Source organism: Zootermopsis nevadensis, unplaced genomic scaffold, assembly GCF_977971745.1.
Source record: "Zootermopsis nevadensis isolate Lab colony 2312 unplaced genomic scaffold, Znev_1.0 Znev_ptg000016l, whole genome shotgun sequence".
Lineage (NCBI taxonomy): Eukaryota > Metazoa > Arthropoda > Insecta > Blattodea > Termopsidae > Zootermopsis > Zootermopsis nevadensis.
Genome location: NW_028259148.1, coordinates 7,199,593 through 7,210,540, shown reverse-complemented (window position 1 = coordinate 7,210,540; position 10,948 = coordinate 7,199,593). Strand labels below are relative to the sequence as shown.

At 36.7% G+C, this 10,948-nt stretch overlaps 1 protein-coding gene across 6 annotated transcripts; it reads left to right on the top strand.

Annotated features, from left to right (window-relative positions):
• Positions 1–6: 6 nt before the first annotated feature.
• Positions 7–9,022, top strand: LOC110837462 (uncharacterized). Of its 6 annotated transcripts, none has more exons than XM_087349553.1 (9): positions 7–207; positions 1,594–1,752; positions 2,621–2,716; positions 3,236–3,418; positions 3,653–3,827; positions 4,240–4,402; positions 5,084–5,200; positions 5,936–6,078; positions 8,688–9,022. In XM_087349553.1, the coding sequence occupies exons 1-9, from the start codon at positions 144–146 to the stop codon at positions 8,899–8,901; spliced, it is 1,314 nt and encodes a 437-aa protein (XP_087205679.1). In that variant the 5' UTR covers positions 7–143; the 3' UTR covers positions 8,902–9,022. The 6 variants fall into 6 exon arrangements, with proteins under 6 accessions (XP_087205679.1, XP_087205678.1, XP_021935277.2 ...); XM_087349552.1 differs by having other exon boundaries at positions 13–207; positions 5,084–5,248; XM_022079585.2 differs by lacking the exon at positions 7–207 and adding an exon at positions 839–1,072 and having other exon boundaries at positions 5,084–5,248.
• Positions 9,023–10,948: the final 1,926 nt, after the last annotated feature.

Here is a 10,948-nt window from a genome sequence, read left to right as displayed (position 1 = left end):
CACCGAATTAACCAAAGCCCTCCACCGGACCCTGTCCTGGGCCAACAAAATCCAGTTTCCTTCAACTCCAATCTCCCATAGATCCGCCTGAGATTATCCTCCCATCATGGTTTCATGACAACATATCTTATTTGTGTTAATCTATGCGTACAGCCATTTTGTTACAGGAAACTAGTACATCAGTGTCACCTTACTTTAGTTTGACGTGTAAGTTATTTTACCTGTTTATCGATCAGCGACTACATTTTAACCTACTATAATTTATTCCAAACAATATTTAAAATCTGGACGAAACAGCCAATATAACTATACACTCTCCAGACATTATTACAAGGCTGTTACTTAATAGGGCAATAAACAAGTAGGCAGTGTTACATAAGTGGAAAGGGGCTATAATATTACATGCATAGCCTGCGTCAATATTTTGGGTAATAGTATCCCACAGATGTTTATTATTCCCCGTGTTCATTTTAAAGAATGGATGCTGAAGGGTGGACGAAGTGGTGTTTGGGAATGGTGTGTATAAACGAATGGTCCGACTCTTCAGTCTTTGTTGAATACCTAGAACATTTTATTCAGTCGTAACAAAATATCTGGCTCACAAGAGTAACGTGTATGAAAGTGATGTAATACAACATATATTTGAATCACAGGAAGTGTGAGTTATTGTCATGTTATATAAATGCTGTAAACCTGAGAATTTCAGAAACTTACAGTAGGCAGGCCAACAAGGTCATGACAATTATATAATTATAAAATCCGATGTCCTTCAGAAAAATCATATTGTATGTTCAACAAATAATGGTATATTAGGGGTGGGCATATTAAAAATAAATCCTTTACAACCATATGTTCTAAACATTTTCACCTGCTTTTACACATTCAACATCAAATACGGAAGTTTCAAATTATAGGCCGAAACCAAGTTTGACACTGAAGGTGACATTTAGTTGATATGGGTGTTACGTATAAATACGAAACGAGAGACAAATTTCAACCAATTCCATAGAGTCAACAGTGCCAATCAAAATGCAGATCATTTGCCTTCTGTCTGCGCTTGCACTTTGTCAAGGTAAACAACAGCGGATGATCAGGCCGTTTTGCTACCAGTTTCTAAGGACGTTTTTATCGATCACAACTATCCAATTCCAAGTTTCAAATCTATTGACAAAAGTGACGTGTGCCATTAAAGTCGTTTGAAAAAACACTTAGGCCTATCATGTTATTTTATCCTGAGCCAGTGAATATGAGCAGAAGTAGGAGTTGTTTTCATGTTTGTTTGTTTGTCATCAGTCTTTCAACTGGTTTGATGTGGTCCTCCATTTTCACCTATCTTGCACCACTCTCTTCATTTCCACATATTTTTTACAGCCCACATCCTCAAAAATCTGCGTCACATATTCCAATCTTTGTCTCCCCCTACAATTTTTCCCTTCAGCTGTTCTTTCCATTACCATTTCCTCAAAATGTGTCCCACCTTCCTATCTCTTCTTCTGGTAAGATTTTTCCATAGACTTCTTCCTTCGCCTATCCTGTCTAAGACCAGCTCATTTTGTATTTTATAAGTGGACACGGTTATTCTTTGTGTTACAGCTTACGATTATGCGGAAGTACTCCGCGATTCGCTCCTCTTTTACGAAGCTCAGAGATCGGGAAAACTACCGCCTGATCAAAAGGTCACGTGGAGGAAGGATTCAGCCCTCAATGACAAGGGAGAAAATGGCGAGGACCTCACAGGAGGATACTATGATTGTAAGTGCGCCACAACTTCAAATGCCAGTCCCTTCAAAATATACAGTTCAGATGTGAGTAATTATCAAATATTTCTAGAGAGTTTTAATAATAAACTGAACTTAATTCTATATTTCAACACTTGCCCATCTGTTGGTATGTTAGAAGTTATGAATGGAAGACCCATTTGTCACGACCATATGCAAAATATTTTACAGTTACTATATTACAGTTCCTTTAATAATAACACACAAACTTTTAGTTCTTTTGTACCTTTAAGCTGAAACTTCGGCTGCAAAAAAACAATAATAAGAACAAATTGAGTGTAACTAAAACTGGCATTGATTGTAGGCTGCCTTGTGTTTTCCTGCTCGTGTGTGTGTGTGTGTGTGAAGAGAGAAAGGTTAAGACATCATGTTTAAAACAAAGAAAAAACCGAAGTATTTGACATAGTGTAGGATCTCTTATGAATGATCACCCAAATTACTGCTCTGTTTCCTCGTTTTTTCACTAAGTGACTAGAGTGTGAGGGTGGATTCAACTTTCCCCGGAAACGGGACACTGGGTTTTTTTATGGATACAGCAATAAACCTTCGGTTTTCATAAAAAACAGGGAATTTATTGACAAGCTGATCAACTATGTGGTTTTCATGAAGGACTGTACTAAAGTTACTTATAAATCATTAATTTAAAAATGTTATTCTGTAATGTATGTCTATATTTGTTTTCTTTCAAATCCACATTGTGTTTCAGGTAATAACTAAATAAATTTAGCCTACTTAGTCTGCTTAATATTGTTTTTTCTTTATTTAGTTGATACGTGTTCCACGAAATGTTAACTGAATTACCCCATTTATGTGGTAGTCTTTATCATTTTACGTTCCTGCAGCTGGTGACTATGTCAAGTTCGGCTTCGCTATGGCGTACACAACCACTGTCCTGGCTTGGGGACTCGTGGACCATGAAGGAGGATACACTTCATCAGGTACGTCATAGGCCGACCACACAGCAGTGTTGAGTGCCCTAGTACCTTCTTCTGTTCAGTGTACTGAATCAGCAAATAATAAGTAAAGATTTGAGTTTCTTTTAGGGTGGCGAGGAGGAAGGTGATGTCCTTCTGGGTTTTGGCACCATGTAGACTCGTAGGTAAGTGCTAATGTTTAGGAAAATATACTGCTTCCATCTTCAGACCTGAAGTGTCGATGCTGGGAAGTGGAGGGATTTGTCTAAATTGAATGTAGGCAAACATTACCACTTCAGCCATAAACATGGAACAAATGGGGCTTCAAAAACACATCAAAATCAATAAAAATACATAAACAAGTAGTACAAGAGTGCCAAGATTATTTTAGAATAAATAAACCATAGTGCCAACTTTTTTATTGTTTTTTGGTTCGGCCAGTAAGACAGAGGACAGTCGACTGCAAAACTGGGGCCAAACCTGAGAGTAGCAGTAGCCTTATGCTCACATTTCGGGCAACCAGTACTTTACTGTTATCTGCAGGTGCCTTGGATGATGGTCTCAAAGCCATAAAATGGGCCACGGACTATTTCCTGAAGGCGCACGTGAGCCAGAATGAATTCTACGGGCAAGTAGGACTACGAAAATTGGACAGCGCAACTTGGGGGCGCCCCGAGGACATGACAATGGAAAGACCCGCATTCAAGATCAATACATCGCATCCAGGTAAACTTTCATCAAAATTGTCCTTTTTTATATATGATCACAACTTATCCGGAGGAGGCACTGCAGCCTATGCTACATTATTTCATCGTCCTCAGTTCCGAGATCTAAAATTGGAAGATACATCACATTTACTACGGCACCTGAAACTTTATTCTGGAATTATTCTACAGCATTGTCTGTATATTTATAATCCCAGTACACAAATATTGCAGTTCAAGTTCTGTGTGTGTCTAGGGTCAGATCTGGCTGGAGAGACGGCCGCTGCCCTGGCTGCAGCCTTCATTGTGTTCAATAGAACAGATTCCAACTATGCTAACACTTTGATCACACACGCAAAGCAGCTTTTTGACTTCGCCAATAAATATCGCGGAAAATACAGTGATTTTATCGATGTAAAGGATTCCTATAAGTAAGTATTATTAAAGTCTTTATTTCATTTTGAAACCTACAAACTCTTAACGTAAACATTAATCATGATTGAATTAAATTCTGTGGTGTTTGTTATAGTTTACACTATCACAAATAATAGTGAAATACTAAGACACTGCTGTTAATTATATTACTTTGAAATTGGCTTAAAATGTACGGTGGTGGGCTTTGGTGTTTGACCTGCGGTTCTGCTACCGGGGAGTTAGTTATTTTATAAGAGTTCTAGTGTTATAAGCAATGTCTCGTAAAACACGGTGGGATTATTCGCAGAAAAGAGAAACTTATTAGGCACGACGTTTTTGGTAATGTAACACAGCTGCGTACATCACAGTTATACACTTAACTGTCTCGGAGGGCATTAATTAACGACAGAGTTTTTCACAATTCTTCAGCTCCTACAGTTATGATGATGAGTTGGTTTGGGGAGCCGCCTGGCTGTACAGAGCAACTGGCGATGTCAGCTACCTGACCACCGCTGAATACCTGTACAAAAAATTGGATCTCCTATACTGGAGGAGCGAATTCAGTTGGGATTCGAAGATCACAGGAATTGAGGTCAGTACAGACAGATAATTAATAAAATCGTTATAAAAGATCATTCAGTTCAGTGAATCAAGTAAATCGATTCAACTCTGATAAACGGAAACATTTTTATGTCCCACCAGCACTCATTTTGAACAATGAAAATACTGCACAAATCCAAGACCATAAAACCCACCTTATGTATAACTTCCAATTATCTGGGGGCAGTTTACCAGGGTCTGTCTGGTTTGGACGAAAATTAAAAATTGTTGTTGATTATCTGTTGTAAAATTTATAACATTTGAAAAGAATGGTTAACTATAAAAAGGAGATGATTTAAAATATTGGTTTAAATCAGCTGTTGCTAAAAACCTGAAATTTACGGCAACAGAATGTTACTATCCGTTGAAATCCATTTTAAAAAATAGTTAGTTTATTTTGGTTTAAACTCATAATTAGACATTATTTTTTTTTGTTCTTGCCCAGTAGTTTCTTTAACCGTTTTTGGGCTTTAGCTCCGCCGTTTGTTGAATCTTGATGTTTCGGAAGTTGTAGCAGTGAATTATTCTACATATGATGTCGGAGGATTTGGCAATGGAGTTCATTCTTTGTGCAAGAAGTTATCTTTTAACCGTCTTGCTGTTTGAACCAATAAAGATTGTCAACATGTTCAGTTTCCCACTGAAACTGTTAGGCCAAACTGTGCTTCTACAGGTTCTGCTGGCTAGGCTGACGAGAAAACCTCTTTATAAAGACAGAGTGATAAGTTACTGCGGCAACTTGGCAGATTCGCAGAAGAGGACACCGAAGGGCCTCGTCTATATGAACAATGTAGGTCCTTTGCGTCACATTGCCAACGCGGCTTTCATTTGTTTTCAGGTAATTATTCAGTTGCCTTTATATGAATCAGACTAAAAAGTATATCTGTGACTTGGAGACAGTAACACTAGTCCAAATAAAGCTTAATCTGAGGAAGGACTAGTCACTTTGCCAATCAGTATATTTACTGCCTTCTATAGTCGAATCTTCATAACAGTGTTTGTAAGGACAAAGGTGCATATATATTTCTTAGTCAGATAATAACTTACAATCTGTTTTCTTTATAATCCTATTAATATTATCTCCCCATGTTAACGTACATTTTCTAAGTGGTTCCTTCCCTTTATATTTTATTATTAAAATATTTTTTGCATTCTCATCTCTCGCACACATGCTGCATGTCCCAACAGACTTGATCACCCTCACAATACTTGATTAAACAACTATTAAAATGCATAAGGCTAACATGCAAAGATACACAGGAATCCTACGTTTTAGTATGTAATCTTTATTGAATTGATTTCAGCAATTTACATAAGTTTGCATACCAATTATTGATAACCTAAGTATGTTGTACATTCAGCATCATATAAATTTTTGGTTTAAAGAATTCTAATCATAGGCTGTTCATGATCCTTGCACTGCACAAAGCTGTAGGCGTACATGACACTGGTGTTTCATAAATGTGAAATATGGTGCCTCACAGCAAAATTTGTAGATAAAACTAATAGCAATATTTTGTTTCAGTTAGAAGACTTGGGAGCAAGTGGTGGTGCTTTTTATAGGCAATTTTTCAAAACGCAGATCGATTACATATTGGGAGATTCAGGCCGCAGCTTTGTAGTGGGCTTTGGCAAAAATCCACCGACTCATCCACATCACAGATCCAGGTATATTTTATGGTTATATCCCATGCAGGTGCAATTATTGTTGAAGCCAGTAAGGAGTAGACATTGGTATGGATGTCATTGCATAATTTGGTTAAGTTAATACACAAAGCTAAATGACTTAATTGAAAAGAATTTTGTAAATGATTCCATGATTCAGACTGGGTATTTACATGGCACAGAAAGTAGGCATACATATTAATATTAAAAATATCAAGAAAAATAATTTTATTTTTTAGGAACACTAAGAGTTTTAATTATAAACCATACTAAATCATGTTACTCCTGACTTCTGAATCAACTAAAAAACTGTTCTTGATATTACAACAAACATGACATCAGTTGAAGAGAAAATTCAATTAGAGAAGATAACAGGGTAAAAGATACAACCTAAGTCTTCAGCATTCTTCAAGATCCGAATGAACAGAATGAATCAGAACAGCGAGTTTAAGTACTGGCTGTTAAGACTACCAAGTCAACTTATATTATGAAAATAATAAACAAGGAATGTATAGTTTATGGTACTCTGAATAAAATTAAGAAGAGATGACTAGAATTTTTTTTATTAAAGTCATATAAGTCTCTTTAACCCGTCAGCTGGGGTGTTTAAATGCCGCAGTCGAGCTCGTACAGTGGGGGTTTTTTCGATGTCCATTTAAATTTTGCTCTAAAACACTTTTTTTATCATAACTTTTAAACTATATGAGACATAATAATGAAATTTCACTGAAATCCTTTTAAAAGATGGTTTTATAATCTTACCTTATAAGATGAGCACTCTGTGTGAGGAATGGAAGCAGGTGGATTAGAATTTCAAAGTTGGTTTTGTAATCTTATCTTATATGATGAACACTGTGTATGTTAGCAATGGAAGATGTTGAGTTTTGTATGTAGTTCTTGAAACGTCACCACACTACACTACACAAATAAAGAGATTCTATTCTTTTCTGGCGTTTCCTGCATAACACGCAATGAGGCCTGTGTCAGGAATAAGCGGGAGGAAATGTTGCAGCCTCACCCCACCATCTGACCCCGAACTGAAGGCCAAATATATGCATCATACATAACAGTTATAACCTGTCTCTTTCAAGGAAGGCTTCTTTCCATACCCTTGTAAATGTAGGGGTGCTAAAATGTTGTTATTCTGCCACACCGAAACATGAAAACGGCATATATTATAGAAAAATTATGGGGTCCCTGACCGTTTCAGATACTTTTTTTCCCCTCTGTCCTTCACAGCATTAGGTAAGATTGTAAAATAAACCTTTTTGGGATAACAGGCACGTTTCTTCCCTTCACAAACAATCACCACAGTGAAGATTCCGTAAACTCTTAGGTCACGCATTCATACACGGACTTTGCCATCACAGATCCAAAAATGCGACGTTGCCCCAACATGAACAGAAAGATCATTTTTTCCACGACAAATCAACTACAAACATCATATATCAGTCGTTATTATTTCCATACTTATGGGCATTTGAAATTAGGCTTACAGCCGCACGTCATTGAACGTGGTTCCGAAGACCTAAATTTAAATGCCAGCACGTCTGGAGACGACTTCCCTCAGCGAGGGGTTAAGCAAAGTGGCCCTTAAAATGAATTAAACTTGCACATGGTAATAGATCTACTAATATAATATATGACTAAGTATTGTATATACATTTCTATCAACATCTTTCAAAGAATTCAGACATGAAGATGGCTGTTTTCTGGGTTGCACAGTGTAGTCTAGTAGAAGTATATCAGAGGTCCTTGCTGCCTCCTTCATCAAGGTGATGAGTGACGGAGGTAGCAAGGACCTCTGAAACGTCTATAAACTTCTACCAGACTACATGGCACAATAACCCAGAATACAGCCATCTTCAGACACACCACCTTGAAAATCTGAAATCGTACTAATCAGAGACATGCCTTAAATCTTTGTTTGCCACATAAAAGTGACCATAAAAAGAATTATAGTGAATTAAACTTACACATTGTAATACTTACTAGTATCTATACAAAATACCATTCAAATTATTAGAGAGCTGAAGGGATGTGTCCTCATACAAAGTGCCCCTTACAGTGAATTGAAGTGAATGATACTTTTAACATGACAAGACTTACATAACACGGGCTAAGTGTCACACATCAAGTTGAAATTTGTCAGAGAATTAAAATATACAGGTATGTAAGGTAATGTTCAATAAGGCCTTTAGTTAAATAAAGAGGCTACTGGGGTGAGTTACACGTGGTAATACTCACATATAACAAAAATCTTTCAAAGGATAGGTATGTACTATACAGAATCACTTAGTTAGGCCTCGCTTTAAAATGGCCCTTAAAATTAATAAAATTTACACAGTAGGTCTGATTCTCATACACTGCAAATGTCATATAGTGGATATAGGGCTTGTAATTCTAAGTTTGGTCAAAATCAGTCAAATAGTTCAGACTCTGTTACATACAGACCGACAACAGAATTGATGAAAGGTTTGTAGAATTTGTTCAAAACAAACTTTCCAAAATTTGGGAAGAAGTGAAATGGACACAAAAAGGAATACTACACCTATATCTGTACATGTAAATAGGACTGAACTTGACTGACCAAATACATGTCTTCCTTGTAGCTCATGCCCTGATGCACCAGCACCATGTGATTGGGACACATACAACTCTGCTGAACCAAATTACCACGTACTGACAGGTGCCTTAGTAGGAGGTCCAGATAGTCATGATAATTATGTGGGTTCCCGCAAGGAAACAATCCACAACATGGTATCCTGTGACTGTAATGCTGCATTCCAGTCTGCTGTGGCAACTCTTGTCGATTTGAAATTGTAACCCTGTACATAACTGTGTATCCTTATGTGTCCTTATCTGCTGGATGTATGTGTATAAAATGACAGACTCTTATAACTTACATACATGTACACAGAATAGGTAATAAAATATTTTATGCAAATTGTGAGCTTCTTGTTTTTGATGCATACAGTCTTATATGTGGAGGTGAGATGTCCTTCTGAAATGTTATTCTCATAAAATGTTTGATACCACCTTCAAGACTACATGACATAACAAATCAAAGCCCACAACTGACATCTCCATAACCATGTCCCCAGTCAACATTTTAACATCATTGTCACTAAACTCTGCTAATTGTTATGCTTTGTTACATTAAATAAAAACTGAAGGATTACTGTTTAGAAACATAGATGTGCTTGTTTGTCAAAGGAGGCAATTAAGTTACCTAATATAATGTGATTTATAAAAGGTAAAGTTCAGGCTATTTTACTAATCGAATTAGGTATGTGTTTCTTGGCCATCATGTTGCTTAGATGTCAAGGATATAAAGCTCCACATGTTTTATACATCTACTCTAGAGGACATATGTGTTCAGCTTCATGCTCTGGATGCTTTAAGCTTGATACATGAGGATAGGAGGCTTGGTGAACCAAAGTGATAATGGAGAGAGAAGTACCTATCAGTCACAGAACTGCACACAACTGTGAAAAAAGCAGCAAGGCTGTAGCAATAAAATAAAATATTTATTTATTTTAATCCGTCTTATCACAATATTTAAAATTTCTTATAATTAAGATAATAAAATATCATTGATGTTCCATATCGATTGATCGATTTACATTTTGGAACATTCTTTACACAACATGTTTCAGTTTTTATAAAACCATCTTCAGGTGTAAAAGATTTACGAACTTAAAACTCAAATATGATTCCATTTGGTGATGTTTCATGCCATTTGTTTTTCAATTTTGGGCGAGGTGTTGTCTTTTCTTAAATTTTATCAGATGAACATATCGGTCTGTAAGTAGAAGATTGAAAGAAACACTAAAGAATTTGAAAGAATTTATAAAAGAATTTAGAGAATAAAATGCAAAATATATAAATTATAGTTAGAAAGTAGCAGTAAGATATAAATAAAAATAATATAAAATAAAAGTAAATCTAAAATAAAACATACCCTAGATGTAGGAGTGATTGTTCCGATATGTCCAGAAGTACGACTGTCATCGTATAGGTGTGGGTCAATACTGACTGTGGTTGCTTGTGGAAGGAGTAAGTGAAAGGTGGCTGTGGGGGTTGGGGTTAATGATCTGTAGTGCATTGAAGATGGAGTTATTAAGGAATATGTTATTGTCATTTAGACAAATGTTTTGTTTATATGTTTGTTGTATGTAATATTTTTCTATTGTATTCCTATGTTTTTTGTTTTGTACTATTTGAAATCCCCTCTTTTGATGGTCTAAATCTACTCATTGGCAACCATTACTTTCCGCCTGATGTTAAACCTGAAGTTGTTGCTAATTACTTTCGATTTCTAGAAAACAATTTGGACACACAAAATCTTCGGGTTATTCTCATGGGTGATTTTAACACCCCTCGTTTTGACTGGAAGCGCGGTCTCCCTCTGGCTAACTGCCATTATTATTCGAAACTCAAGGGAGATGCCATCTACACCTCCGCGTGTCTTCTCGACCTCAGACAATGCATGGAAACTGTTGGCAGCAGTGGTCTCCTAGACCTTGTATTTACGAACTTCAGTGAGTTGGGTACTAGCTTTATTGATACTTTTATTGTAAAGCCGGATGTTTACCACCCACCTTTTGTTATTAATGTCCCATTGTCCCTGGAAACAGGTATAAGAAATTCCGAACTTTCCTACCGTAAATTTGCATCTGGGGATTACACCCTGTTGTATAGCATTCTGTCGAGTTATGACTGGTCATACATGTACAGTATCACCGCTGTCGATGATGCTGTCGCTAGCCTGAGCTCGGTTGTTTTAAATGCTATAGATAAGGCTGTTCCCCGCGGGTTTACAAGAAAATCAAAATTCCCCCACTGGTTTTCGAGTGCCTTACGGTACTAC